General features: G+C 40.1%; 1 protein-coding gene across 2 annotated transcripts in view; it reads right to left on the bottom strand.

Annotated features, from left to right (window-relative positions):
• Positions 1-15585, bottom strand: part of RAB3C (RAB3C, member RAS oncogene family) — a 140721-nt gene that overhangs the window by 18940 nt on the left and 106196 nt on the right. For both annotated transcript variants that reach the window (XR_015705246.1, XM_087759835.1), the window contains exon 4: positions 1252-1376. Coding sequence is in view for 1 of the 2 variants with exons in the window: in XM_087759835.1 (XP_087615961.1) it covers positions 1252-1376 (125 nt within the window). In the remaining variant the exon portion in view is untranslated. The remainder of the gene's footprint in view (positions 1-1251; positions 1377-15585) is intronic.

Genomic DNA, 15585 nt, shown 5'->3' with positions numbered 1-15585 from the left:
TGTTAGTTACACACATGTTCACCAGACTGACCCTTTAGCACAGTCAGTTTTAAAAATAACAACAAACCCATGCCCAGCAGAGCACAGAAATTGACCTCCAGTGATGCCAGGGTTTGATTTGTACACCTGCTGAGCATGGTCTCCAGAGATCAGCAAATTTGAAGGAAAAAAACAGGCTGGGTGGTAGTATTATGATGATGGTCTGGAGATTTTGCGTTACAGTTTGTCCAGTGTCACCTCAAAAACATTTCATGGTATGAAAGGACACCACTGCTGGGCAGAAACACAAAGAACAGAGGTGGTCACAGCTCTGTAATTTTCTCTGTGGACAACATTTGCCTCCTAGAGGGAGACTTTATGAAACAGAGGTTCATGTTATTTACACCTGTGTAAATGTGCAGTAGGTGAACTGTTAGCAGTAGGAGTTGGATATTGGCATCCTTCTGTTTTGGATTATTGGTACTGGAAATCATACCCAAATATTCTCAATTTGCAAAAAGGTCTAGTTCATATTTTGAGTAAGCTGTTTCTTCAATCTCTCCTCTCCTCTCCTCTCCTCTCCTCTCCTCTCCTCTCCTCTCCTCTCCTCTCCTCTCCTCTCCTCTCCTTTCCTCTCCTCTCCTCTCCTCTCCTCTCCTCTCCTCTCCTCTCCTCTCCTCTCCTCTCCTCTCCTCTCCTCTCCTCTCCTCTCCTCTCCTCTCCTCTCCTCTCCTCTCCTCTCCTCTCCTCTCCTCTCCTCTCCTCTCCTCTCCTCTCGTTTTTTTTTGTTGGTTTGTTGGTGTTTTTTTTTTAATTTTTCCCTGACTAGGACGTATCTGCCTATAGATATAACTGTCTAAACATATTGTGTATATACAGACACACGCCTAATCTTGCTGTTTATCACAAAGACCATAATGTACTTCCTATCTAAAAAGCAGCATAAGGAACATTTTATCAGATATGTCCTTAGTCTAAGCCAGCGTCTGAGCCAGCACTAGTCTTGTGGACACTTTTAGATGACAGACATGTCACAACTTTGCATAAGGTCATCCCTGGACACAAGTCCATTCTAATGATATTACAGTATTAGTGATACCAACAAGGACAGTTCAGACGTCAGCCTGCAGAAACAAAAGGGAGGCGGTGTATGGCTATTCCTTTATAGTGAATGTATCACAAACATTTCCTTAGAAGTACTGTAGCAATGAATGACATTACTTTGTGCATTCTCACAAGCAATGGTAAAGCTTTTGTCATCTCTTTTCTTACCAAGTTGCTCTGCTAAATGTTTGCCTCTCTCAGTGAAGATTACCCGTTCATCCTCCATGTCACATTTGTTACCGACCAAAATAACCTGGGCATTATCCCAAGAGTATGTTTTGATTTGAGTTGACCTTAAAAGAGAGACACAGAGAGAGAGAGAGAAGTCAAAACAAAGCAAATTCCCCTTAAATCAATTTCAAACAGAATTGTAACAAGACAAGAAATATAATACTGATTTTGACATCTAGGGTAACATGATTCTGTTTAATTCTGGATTTCAAATAAACTAAGGATTATCTGTCAGGAATTATTATTACAGGAATAGTATCAACACAGGTTTTACTCTTCCTTGGAAAAACAAGATAGTCTTCCAATATTTTCTCCTGCCATTGATATTTTTAGAAAGAAGTGGTGACACTTTCTCTCACATAATTAAAAAAGTATTTTCACATTTTAATGCAAACCTTATCATCTAAAACCAGAGCTTTGAAACAAAATCAAAAGCTTATTAATTTCTTATTTTTCACCTTTTAGGTCTAAATTTATCAGCAAAACTTCAAAGCCATTTGGTCTTCCTTCTGTTGTTTCTCTTCAGCACATTGCACTAGAGGTCTTTGACCTACCAGGAACTTTTATATCGTGCATTAAGCCACGGACAGGGGCTGAGTTTGGACTTTGATTTACCTTCCATTTAAATGATACAAACCCTAACCATGGCTACAGCTGAACTGGAGTTTCTGAGGCCTTGAAAGACTAAGGTACCTTGAGTGATGGTGGTGAAACAGCTTACCCTACAAAGCTCTCTTCTGCAGTTTGAATGTGATACAGCTAATGGGCAACTTAGGAGCACACTTGTAGCACCTCTCAGTTGCTGACTGCCACCATTCTGCTGATACTGATATGCTCTGTAGGAAGGAAAGCTCCACGTCTGGGCTACCACCTTCTAACTGAGAGCAGTACCTGCCCTTGAAGGTAACGCAGGGTGCAGCAAGCTTACTCTAAGCCCTGAACTTGTGACTGTGTCTGGCTTTAGGCTCTGAGTCAAGTGCTTGGTAGGATATTAATCTCCCTTCTGTTCCCATATGATCAATGGAGAGAGCAAAAGATGTAGAGCATCTCTCTCTCTGCCTCCTCCCCCTGGCCCTTGGACAATATAGGGTGCTTAGGAAAACTGCACTGGAATAGAAACTAACCTGCTTGGCTACACATTTAGGAGAGGGCACCCTGGAAGGGAATCCGGTTATATATCAGGGCCCTGGGTTTCTGTAAGAAAAGATGAGATAGCTTCACAAGTCTGTCTCCTAAGTGTTTTGGAAGCTGGTCTGTCTGGGTGCCAAGTTCACTAGTGCCCCCTTCTCATAACACAGCTATTATCTCTACATATTCAGATCCCTGTCTGCAAAATGTTTCATGCACAAAAAAGATCATGATGTCGTCTGACAACCATTTCTAGTGAAAGACAGAAGATGGATCAAATCTCCCCAGCTGGCTTTGCTTATTGCAAGACTAGAGGGATGGACATGGGCAAAAACTGCTACAGCTATCTTTGTAACCCTGGGTCCAATGCCATTGCCCATTGCCCATTGCCCATAGCCCCAGACCCCCCTGCATGAGTCAAAGCACCTTTACGCCATGTGTGATTGGTTTGCTGTGCTGGGCAGAGGAACCTAACGGGAAGGATCACACTGCCTTTAGGGTTGCTATACTTCATCGGAATGACCAAAAACAAATTGAAGCAAGCCTCAGGCATTTTTGTGCCCTGATCTTTCCTTCAAGAAATGGACACTGTGCTATTTTAAACCTGTTTTAAAGTAATTTGAGTAGGCAGTCATAAGGTACCGTGACCAAAGCGAGGTCAGACTTCCCTGTACGCTTACATTTTACTAAAGATACAATTGCTCAGAAAAAAGGGCACCGTGCATTCATTTTGGCAGAAATGTCCTTTTGGAACCATGATGAGTTCTTCTGGAGTTTGTGGTTAAGCAAAATAGAATTATTATTTTTTTTTAACCAGAACTACATTTGTCACCATAGCAACTTTGCAAATACTAGTAGCTCAAACGTCAGAGGATGCTAGTCCATTAAGGACTCTAAAAGAGCTTAGCTTTGAACAGTTATGAGTTGGGTGTCAATTTGTTCCCCTTATGTCAGCAGGAAATTGAAGATGTTTCAAAAGCAAAGTATACAGTAAAAATATTAAGCTTTACAGAAGGAATTACTTGCATATTCTTCAAAGGTGAAATATAAGAAATTGAATTAAGAAATACAACCTGAAGAAATATCATCGTATCAGTGTAAAGAGTATTCATTCAGTCTTGGTTTTGATCCAGAGCCTTACATGAGTTTCTTTGCTTAAGAATGTAACACCCTTCATTCTACTGCAGCCAGATGTGATTTTTCATTCTATGAACTATGAACTTGTGCATTCAAATGCTTCTCATTACCAAAGTGACTTATTTTATTCTTAGACTTTTTTATCTGCTTTGCTTATGTCTCATCTTCTAGGTATACAGAATTTTTTAAGCAACAAGAGAAGAGATCTTGTCCTTCATAACAATTCAAAGGCTTACGTTTTGCAAAAGACTCTGTAGTGCAAAAATAGAAATGACTGACTATGAAAATCAGTCAAATGTATCCCCACCCAACCCTACATCAGTAGGAGCTTGGATTCAAAGAATATAATAGGCTTATCACTGTTATGTTTTCTTTTAGACATACATTTCCACTAACGGCTTCTATAGATTTTGTTTTCCAGAATTCTCCACAAAAGCCAACACACAGGTCAGTTAAAAAAGAGATTTTGCTGTTCCTTGCATACATGACCTTTCAAATGACTGAGGCTTCTGATTAATCCAAAACACAAACCATTGTCCTTGTAAAGAACTTTAGCCTCAGGAAGATTGAAGACGTGGAAAGGCAAAGCTGATGTTTGCAGTAAGCTGAATACAGCAATTCTTGTTCAGTCTCAGTGACCTGGTGTATGTCAATAGTAATTTACCCTGTAAATCTCTCACATTCTAGTTGTATGGCAGGCAGGCAATCTGCAACATGCTTGAATCTTTATAATGTATGGGACACCAGAGGGGCAGATTAATGTAGGAGTTCAATGATCCATTACTTTCAATGATCAACGCAAGACTTGTTCTCCCTGTACTGTAATTCTGCCATATTCCTTGTCAGAAAAGAGCACTTGCTGAATGCTAACTAAAACAATGTTATTTCCTCATCTTAAAGCAGTGCTGTATTTTCCACTACTGGTTTGAAGTACTATAAAGTTACATCAATAAATCTCCAAAAGCGTTTTGGACTATTATGACAGAAGACTGTCGAAGATAATATGGAGGCTTTTTTCCTTTGTTTGATGGAATGAAATATTATGTGAAAAAAATGTTTAAAACAGTTTTGTGTTTTAAACACAAAAATCCTACTTTGTTTGAAATGAACCCTAAAAGAAAGGCAAAGTTAAATGGTTCACACTGGCATATGTCCATATGCACACTGCTTCAGTATTACTGTGCTACGTAGTTCTGCTCCTAGGAAATGCCTTGTAATACTTGCTAGTTCACAAAATATTCTTCTGAAGATATTGCTGTTTAGTTCAATAGAGTATAATGAGATTTTGTATTGCTGCCACTTCTAACGCTGTCATTTACTGAAGGAGAGAATAAAACCAGTGTTGCTTAGGCAAAACTATCCACTGTTACCTCATTTCTCATGAGCACAGAGGTTTCAAAATGAATATTACAATGCTTAAAATGGTGAAAACACCACTATAAAGACCAAAGACACTATTACCATGCACTACCCCCCTCCAAGTCTGCCAAAAAATTAAATGTCAGTTCTGGTTATAACCAAGCATAGTGAAATGCACCTTCATGACAGAGAGGAAGCAGTAGGTAAAAGATCTATGTTGCACCACATTTATCTTTTGCGAAAAGATCAGGTACAAGCTTAAAGGGCTATGTCTATTCTTAGGTAAGACTCTGCTTGACATCTATAAAAGAACCAGTTTAATAAAGAACTTGGTTCTAGCAGGAAGACTAAAACCAACCATGAAAGAACAAAACCTTCATAGAAGCAGGAAACTAACCTTCGTGCCGCAGTGTGACTCTGCATTCCTGAACATGCAAGAGCTTCAAATAACTGTCCAGGCAACAATGGTGGGGTGTCTGCGTGTGCTCATGTGGGCAGCTTACAAGGAGTATTGCACAGTAAGATGGAGCAGGCTTCAGAAATGCACAGCCCCAGCTGGCTGAGGTAGCTGACATGCTGGAAGCCAAGGTAGCTAGCACAGAGCAATATAGGAGCACTGCTGTGATGTTACCATTGTGCAAACTAGCTTGTTCACATTAAATTATGTGATAAAACTCATCTGCCTATTCGCAAAGGAGCACAGAGAGACGGTGGCGGGTGGGAGAGCCCAAATAATATCCTGGCCCTGGCTGCTTCAAGGACTATTGCAGAAGCCATCAGCCTTTCAAAGGCCCATATCCACAAGCCCAGAGGAGCACAGGGGCACAAACACAGGTGACAACCCAAATTAAGGGCTCAGAAGAAGGGACGCCACATCCAGGCCTCTCCCAGGGCTGTCCCAGAAGAGCCTCAGCCCCACTGTCCAGGCGTGAAACCCAATCACCATGGGTCAACACTGGAGGCTTGTATGTCCAGGTGCCAGCAACGGAGGAGACTAGGATCCAGGGGCAGCTACTGGGTAGACTGAGTATATGAGCCCAGCTGATGGAAGGACCCACGCTGTATATATGTCTACACAGATATGTATTCTCACTAGTGGACCTCCATGCTGCTCTGCCAGGGAGGGGAGCAGGATGAGGCTGTTGGTGCTGTTTTGTTTGTGGGAGTGCTCTGTGTGTCTGTCTGTGATCTGTGTGGCTGGCCATGTATATATGCATATATATGTGTTGTACATGCGTGTGTTGTGTATACGTGCCTGCTAGGAATACATCTTCAGCCTCACTACTGGTTGGACCTGGGGCATGGAGCTGCAGCAGCCTTGCCTTTCTCGACCTGTCAGATCCAGCGTGATATATTTTCCCCTAAGAGTTCAGACTTAATTCGGCTACGCCTGGGTAACGCTGCATTGTACCCTGGAGAAACTGCTACAGAAACCAAAACTGCCACTTGTACTTGACCCATTTCAGGTAGAACCCACTTACTGGCACACCTTAGGGTTCACTCTTCCAGAGGATCACGTTTTACTAACTCATATATGTCCAGAACAAACATTAATTTAACCTGGAATAGTCTCCAGTATATTCTCACCCACAGACAGCAAGGATAGCAAACAAATATATTCAGTAAAGATATGCCCATACACTAAATATATCAGGAACATGAACTTTGAGAGACAGCCGCAATCTATGCACCACTGTTTGGGCCTAAGCCCTCCAAAGATGCCTGTCATCCCTAGAGGGGCTGGTTTCTATGGGCTTTTTAGATTAATTGTGTAGTAAGTCACACGCACTGACAGCAGAGAAGCACCCTAATGAAAATGCTCCAGAGGGGACCATGTATAATGTTTATTCCAGCAAGTTCAGGGAACATGTTGTGCTTCTGATGTTCTGGTTTCAGAAAGGAGTATGCAATTAACTGGAGTGCATCATCTTGCCATGAAAACAAATAAAAAAAAACAAAGCAAAAAAAAAATCCAACCCAAAGCCAAATTAACAAAACCTGTATCAAAACCTTTTTATTTTTTTGAAGTTAGGCTTATGTTGAGTTCAGTGATTGATCCTTAAAATTCTCCCATCTCTGTCTATAGCATGCTGCCTCCAAAGCCCATTAGCTGAACTATGAGGGGTTGCAGTGTAGTAACAGGATCTGGGGTGGAGTCCAGGTTATCTATTCTAAAACTTGCACAGTTTATTTAAGTGTTTGGTGAGGGGGAATGTCAGAGAAGCAGCTATGAGTTTGGAGGTGTGGAGGTGTGTCCAAAAGCATTCAGTGCCCCCAGCTGAACTTCCTTCCTTTATTTGCAAGCAGCATGCCAAATGCCTGGTTACCTCTGAGCAGGAAGGCTTGCTTTCTAGCATTTTCAGGAGACATGATTTTCCTTCTGTAATTGAGGCAATGGAGGATATCTTTCCCCCCTTCCCCCAGTCCCCATCTTATGTTGTCAGAAGGTATGGCACAGCCCTCTCCAATCCCTGACACAGACTGGGATGGTAAGGGGAAGCTCTGCCATTCCCATGTTTTCAGGGGACAGGATCATGTCAGGAGCCCTTTCCCACCCTCCTTGTCTGTGAGGAGCTCTGGCACTGTCCCCATTCAAGCCGTCTTTTCCACAGGGGGAGTCTGAGGTCTCCCTCATACTACCAAGTGTCTTCTATACTTCAGTGTGTACCATATGCTCCATTCCTTTCCCCATGCCCTCCTTTATATCTCCTAAACCCTTATTTTTCCCAGCAATCCTGATAGATTATGTGCCTTAGGAATGCCCCTGTATCTTGGAGTTTTTCCGTCTCCTCTATCCCACTCATCTTGGGGACATGATGGAGATGGGGCCTATATAGGATTATTCTATACGGCATGTTAAATGATTGCAGTGCTCAATCTTGATGGCCATGTGGAAGTTGGCTCTGCACCAGCTGCTCTGCACTTGGCACTCAGACCCTGCCACAGGGAGGGCAGGGACAGAGGTGGCCTCAGGCTTTCCATCTGTTCTCCAGTAAATAATCTACTGTTAGTGGGAGACAAGCCATCCAAAATGTATAAACCTACCAAGCAAAAACCCCAGCTCAACTTTCTGATTGGGATTTTGAAGACAGTGCTGAGGTTAAAAATTTGAAGCACTGAGTAAAAACAAGACAGAAGGGTCCTGGAGTACTTGAATACTAGACTTTTTGTGGCCATGGTTACTGGCATAGTGGGATTATATTAGAAATAATTAGTAATAACATCAGTAATAATAAAAAGAAGATCCTAACATTTGCCAGATTTTAGTTGAACTGATGAGCCGCTGGGGGCATACACAGTCCCAAGAAACATAACTAGCTTTGAGAAATAGCTCAGGATCTTTTCTCCCTTACTGACAAGGAAGATCTGGATATTTGCAACATTTAAACTCAAACTATTGCTACTCGTTTCATCTTTGTGGCATGCCCCAGCTGAGGGCCATAAAAGCTAAATGATTATGGCTAATACAGATTCTTTTACCTCTTGCATTCATGAACCCCTTTATAATTATTGAAGCAATTAGTGAAAACCAAGAAAAGCAATCAATAAAGGAAATATATCAAAATACAAAGCTGAGGTAGATGAACCTGTGACAGGAATGGGGAAATTGCACCTCAATCCGTCTCATCGAGAATTTAAATCTAGTGCACATCCTAGCATCTCCACTTCTATTCAGAATGGATGACGTATACTGAATTTGCAATGTTTATTTTCAGTGATGGTACCAGCACCTGCTGACTGCAAGTGCTTATTAACATGTGATAGAGAATAGGCTAAGATGTCCCAGCAACACAGGAGTATTGAACATGGATGGATGGGGGCAAAAAAGGGGAAAAAATGAACAAAATAAATTTCTTCCATCCTCAGTATCATAAAGCAGCAAGGGAGAAGGATCTGGGAAGAAGTGGATGTAATAGCAAAAATGGGATATACCAACTCCTTTACTCTTGCGACAGATTGGGAGATATGAATATTGGGCAGGACTGACTGTATTTGATATGTCAGTTATTGTTTATACAATATTATGTTTTCTGTCTGGATTGAAGGGCAAATGAATTGAAAAATGCCTTCAGATTGTGAAATAAGCTGATATTGAAGAAACCAGAAGAATACCAATGACTCACGACTTCCTTCTGACAGGCTTTATCTTCCTTCTGCAGAGCCAAAGAATGCACACCATGCAATGAAAGGCTAGACGTTTAACCTTCCCTTGGAGGAAGATAAATCGATGATGCAGAAGCTGCATGACAGGTGTGGCACTAACAAATTTCTCGTTCATTTTTAGCCAGAAGGCTAGTCAAAATGCACGTTACCCAGAGCATCAGAGATTTTCATTCTTCTGGTAGGAACTGCGTCTACTTTACTTAAAATAAATTTAGCTTTGGCAGTGAACAAAACACAAAAGCTACCTTAACAGAAGACTCCGCTACAAGTTTCTGAAGCCATAACTTCATTTTAGAAAACCACATTTCAGTTTTGACAGGTTATACAGATACTCAGAATGAATTCTTTTGGAGGGTAAAACTGAGCTAATCTTTAATATATACATTTTTATGACATTATGCAAGGAACTATGACATATTATTTTGCAAAAAGTGTAGTAACTCAAAAAAAAAAGAAAAAAAAAGAAAAAGGAGAGAACTACTAAAGATGTAAGACCTGATATTCTCTGTGTGTTTAAGACATTTTTTCTTATGTAAGTATCTTAGTGATAATCCATTACCATAACTGTAATGAGGAAGTATATGCTTGCTCAATAATGTCCAGTCTGGGTCTGCATTTAACACAATGCAATAAGAACTGACATGGCATTGATAACTATGTAATTCTGTGTGGTATTTAAGATGCGAGGTAGGCATCACAGAGATTCATCAATCAGAATTTTCTCTCTTTCTAATCAACCATTTCTATCTGTTCTTACCTTGCACTCAGAAGTGCCTCTGCTGGGTACTTTATTGAATTACATTCCATTCTTAATGTAATATCCAAATAATTTTCTTAATAGTCCGTGAATTAGCTTTGGTGCCTTTTCCGTACAGTGTTGTTTCAAATAAGAGTACCAAGTGTCTGTTGTTGTCAGAAGATTATTTTCTGACACTAAAATGCAAATCCACTTGATAATGGTATATGGTATCAAATGAATATATTGTGGGCAAAAGACATTCGTGTTCAAACTGTAATTCTTATGTATGTCCCTTTACTTGGAGTTACAATGAAGGACCACAAGCTTGCAGGGCATACTTAATTTGTATTAATCAGGTTGCAGATGTCCTTAATTTTTGCATCTTTGGCACAATCTCTGCACCCTGCTTTCTTCCCAGCTGTCAAATACACCTTGAAACTACTTTCTAATGTAGCAGGAGCCCAATTATGCACTTACTACATTTAAAAAAAAAAAAAAGGTAAAAAAAAAAGACTGTGCTCTAAGTTAGTACTATACTCTGTATCCCTCCTCCCCACTACCTCCAGTGCCTGAGCTCTGATGGCCACCTCTTTAGAAGAAAAGCCCATCAGGTGAGGTGTTTTCCTGTACCTGCACAACCAGCACACTGCAGCTGGCACTTAAACAGCTGGCAGTAAGTCTAAGAACAGCGTTAGGCAGAGTAAGGTCCCGACACACAGTATGTCACACTGACATTGCACACCCTGGAGGCTTTTTTGTCATGGAGGCAGATGACAGAGTACTCATATGGAAGCTCCTGACCTACTCCTAGGCAAGGTGGACTTTGGTTGAAGGTGTGCAGAATTAATAAAAGACAGTAATTCCCTGTCAAAGCCAACTGTATTTCTTTCCTTTTCTAATGTGTAGTATATACTTCTTTTCCAGGCTTTTTGTTTAGAAAAATTGAACAGATGTTTACACAGACAGTGGAGAAGAGACAACAAATACTGTGTTAGACATTAAGGGCAGAGAGATCTTCCAACCTATTTCCTTGAATTTTGTGTCATGATAAAACTATATGAAATACATTTCAATATTTAATTTTTATTCACAGGAGTACAAAATCCTTCCCTACAACAAGGTTTACCTATAAGCAGACCAACTAATATAACACATTTTTCACAGTGGGATACAGTAACGACACATGTTAATGAAGAGTTTTTATGTCATGTAAAATGCCACAAGCTGCGCCGTACTGTGGGAAGTGATTTAGCAACTCACCACACAGACAAAAGGCTGTACATTTTAATTTTCTCCCCACTGCGAGACCCACCATTAAATTATCATCCTTCAAAGCTACTACTACACATGCACAGTGCACACAATCATCAAAAATTAGGGTTTGAAAGGGGTGGAAAAAAGTATTTACAGGAAAATAATGTTCATGGAAACAATAAAAGGCAAAATACAGTCTGCAAATGCACATCTTTTGACTGTCCCCATGGTTTCATGTTCCAGATGCTTCCAAATAAATGATCCTGTTAATCATCAATTTATGTTGATTGCACAGACTGTCGCTGGAACTCTGAGTAATGACCCTAATCAATACAGCTGATCCTAACTCTGGTATTTGAAAAACATAGCTGTGAAATAAGGGAGTACTGAAGTCATTTACTAAAGCAACTACAGCATTTATGTGAGTATATTACACTTTTAAGTAAATGAGCTATATTTGCTGTCACTTAAAAATATATTTTTTGCTTGCCATTTTGTATTCATATACATATATATCAGGAAACAGATACAGACACATATGTATGTGTGCTTACATTTGCTGTTTTTCTTTCTCACAGTGATGTGCTTTTGATAATTTAAAAAAAAAATAGTGAACGAAGCGATACTGATGCTGAGCAAGTCCTTTAGGTCCTACATGCTTATATCTAATAATTCCCTCTTCACTGCGCCAGCAACGGTCCCTTAACCCTGGACTGCACTACTCTGCCGAAGAGCCTCTCTTGCACTTCTGGGGTTATCTATTAGCCTCTTGCCTGCAGCCCCAAGTCGCACCTGCACAGCAATGGCATTTTGGAAGTAGCAAAATTTTCCCAGGCACGGTCAAGTTCTTTTGGTTTGTAACAACATTGATAGTTCTGTAGCTATAATTTAGCTGGGTCAGACAAAGTTATTTATTTTTCCTTTTTTTCTTTTAAATAGCAAATCCAAATTCATATTTGCAATATATATGGCAAGTGTCTGGCAACAAGACATCCAATTTTAGGGAACTTCTCATTAAACAATTCCCTGGAATTCTGGATTGACCTTGACTTTTTGCTGTCATAGCTCATTATGAAATTCTTTGCCTATTTGTGGCTATTAATCTCTTTCTGCCTGTTTTGCCCGGAGTGCCTTCTAAGTTTCTCTCACTTCTCAAATTCACTGGCTTGGATTTTATTTCCTCAATTGTTTTAGCTTTCATTTTTCAAGTTTAAATGAATTCTGCTAGTGCTTCACTTATATCTGATCTTGTTAGGGTTGTTTTTCTCATTGGGTATTTTGCACAAACTCTTTCATAAACAACTCAGTCTTATATGCACACAAATTGTGTTCTGAAATGCCTGTGTTCATGTTTTAATGAAGGGGTTAAAACAATCAGACCTAATTTTAATCACTGAAAAACCTTACTAGGTCATTGAAGCCAGCTGTGATAAATTATTGTGGACTATCCTTGTTAAGGATTCACCCAGCTTGCAAACCATGAGTCAGGGCTGTCATGTGAGTCATTTTACTTCTTGTTGGTAAGATAGACAGCATTGTTTTACTAAAAGTACATTTTTTACCAGAACTGGTATAAATCCTATCAGCATTTTGTGTTTAAAGTTACTTATCTTGTTATCTTCTGGAAGCAGAGCAAGGGAAACATTCAGAGCTATACTTGAACCCTAGGCGTAAAAATGTGATTCCACTGTTGTGTCCTTGCACCAATACCTCTTTGGAAGTAATTTGCCTATGCGGCTGTAGACTTGCAAGCACAAGAGATACGAGGTCTGAAATTTTGAGTCAGAATACGTTTGGCCTAGTTTTCATCTGAACACTTGAGCTTCTGCCTTTTTTCACCGATACCTGAAACTTGACTGGCAAAATGGCAACTACCTTAATCTCACTGTTAACTGATACTGGTTAATCAGATGAGCATGAGTTACATAATTGTACCTGTGGGTTTTTTTTGTTTGGTTTTGTTTTTTTTTTTTTTGAGGCCCTGAAGGTTGAATTAGTCTGGTCACACTTTGCTTTCAGGATACTGCTGATCAAAATTCATTTTGTGAGGGCTGCCAGGAGCCAAAGACAACAGTAAAAAGCATTTCACTGTCTACATCCTGCCTGACACAGGGTGGCAGGATTGTCTTGCTGACTCACCCTGCAAGCAAGTAAACTGCAGGTTTATTTCTGCTGACTCACAGAGGATAACAGGAGGCATTAGACTTTAGATTTGATTTCTAGGACTAAACATAAAGCAAGAAAAAAAGCTGTAAAAAAAATGAAAGAGTTGCGTATTCGTTCAGCATGTCGATTGTGCTGCTACCTGATTCACAAATCAAAAGACTGTGTTTATATATATGTATGTGTATATATATATATATATGTTTGCCCCTCAAGCCCTAGCTATTATATATTTGAATTTTGTTCTCCATTGCAATTCTTAAAATAAAAGTATTTTATTTTAAAATAAAAAGTATAAAAAGTAAAAAAAAAAAAAATCTTAAAATAAAAGCTTGTCCCTGACCCCAGAAGCCAGATTTAAAAGGAAATCCTCAGTATGGTGGAAGCTGTCAGCAACATATGCGGGCATGAATACAACTTTTTAATAAAAAATTTGGAGATTCGATTTAAAACTTTCTAACACTTTTGAAAACTGAACACAGTGGCATTTCAATATGATACATCTTAGGGCTCATGTTGAACTTTCATAAATTAAAGTTTATCTCAGTCTGCCTGTGAGCACTTTAAAGCATACTGTTTAAATCATGTTAGCTAACACATTTTTAAGGTTACAGCTTCTCTCTGGTAATAAAAAAAAAGTATTTAATACTGTCTTACTGACACTTTGTCACTGACTTCAGCGGGGAGAGACCCCTCTCAGAGGACATAACTGTGTGCATTAGATAGGTGCTTTGGTAGACAGTAATCTTTGGATGGACAGCTTATAAGGGCAAGCATCACAAAATCAAAAGTTCATCAGTGAAATTATTCTCTATCCCCAGAGCGGCAGAGTGAAGTAATGTACTGGAAAATCAAGAGAATAAAACAATTCCTATGCACTGTTCCAGAAATGAAAGCCTACAATTGCAAACAAGTAAGTGTGAATGAATGAGTTGGACAGCAGGTCTTTGTAAGGCATGGAGTAGAGGAAATGACTGCGCTTTACCAGAAAGTGTTTCCAGTGTGAACGTAACTATACCAACAAAACTATATTTTGCCCTGGAATGTAATGAATTATCATGCACTGCCAGATCTGATCCTATAGCAAATCAAAATAAAGCAGTAAAACTTTTGCCCATATAACCACATCCCCGTTAGAGATTTCTCTTGGCAGAGCTAGACAGGTTAAGAGTCACAGCTCTGACACAGATGGGCTGGCAGAGGTCTTTCTGGGTGGAATTAATCTGATCTATTCTAGACAACTACTTTAGAATGAGATGAGTAATGAGAGAAAGGTGTCTGTTTCTTGCCAGTGACTAGAAGGGATTCTCATGCATTTAATTTGGATATGGATGTCTGCAATGTATCAGCTAAATTTATTCTGAGGAGACTCATCCACAGCTTTGGATGTTGTCAAGGTCTCCAGGGTTACAGAACTCACTGACAGACTACAAGATTTGTCTACAGAACAACAGTATCAGGTGAAGGTTCCCCATACACCTCTACTTTACAAATATAAACTAGCAAACATCCAAGCAGACTTATATCAAAGATTTCTGCAGAGCTATAACACTCAGGAGACAGTTTAGCTAGTGAACTTAGATAAGCTTTGTTGTTATGAAACATTTCTAGCCAAGGCTGATCCCCTAAGGCGTGTTCACTATCTGTAACTCAAGAAAGAAAAACACAGGACTTGGCTTGTGGCAGACTACGAGGACAGCTGAATACACCTGAGTGTGTATTGCAGAACTGCAGAAGGGTTACAGTCTGGGGCAAGATGGCACCATCTCCTGCCATCCAGCTTCCTTTCCCCCTTTCGTTTACGGTCTCCACCATCTGATCTCTTTCTCAGAAGGAGCAGAGGGCCTCTCTTTCATCTCTGGTGTGGACAGAGCATTATTCTCCTAATATTCCTTCATATGCTTTCAGTCTAAACCAAGGATCCCCAGGGCAAGTGGAAAAAAAACCTGATGGGTGGACATGAATAATTCTGAGGTAGGTCTGGGCACATTTCCTAGGCTGAGCAGGTGAAAAATGCCAATGTGATGCTCCTCTGTCATGTGGAAATCCTCTGGGTATCATCCTGACCCTGGACCAAGTTGTAGGCCCAGCTTTACCTTTTCCTCGTCATTTGAGATGTGTAGAAACCCCAGCCTGGAGACAGAGAGACAGTGGGTGCAGGGACCTATATTTCCCACAGACCAGGTGCTGGTAGGGACTCTAACTTAATTATAAAAACTGGAATTCTGTGGATCACTTACAATCAGTAAGAATTCCTTGTGAGAATCCTACATGCTGCAGCAATTGTCTCTGTATGAACCATTTAACTATTTATGCCCAGAAAGAGC

The sequence above is a fragment of the Nipponia nippon genome, unplaced genomic scaffold (genome assembly GCF_047370975.1).
Source record: "Nipponia nippon isolate SJK-2023a ecotype South Korea unplaced genomic scaffold, ASM4737097v1 scaffold_20, whole genome shotgun sequence".
Taxonomy (NCBI): Eukaryota; Metazoa; Chordata; class Aves; order Pelecaniformes; family Threskiornithidae; genus Nipponia; species Nipponia nippon.
The sequence above is the reverse complement of the archived record's forward strand: the minus strand, read 5'-3'. Positions and strand labels throughout refer to the sequence as shown.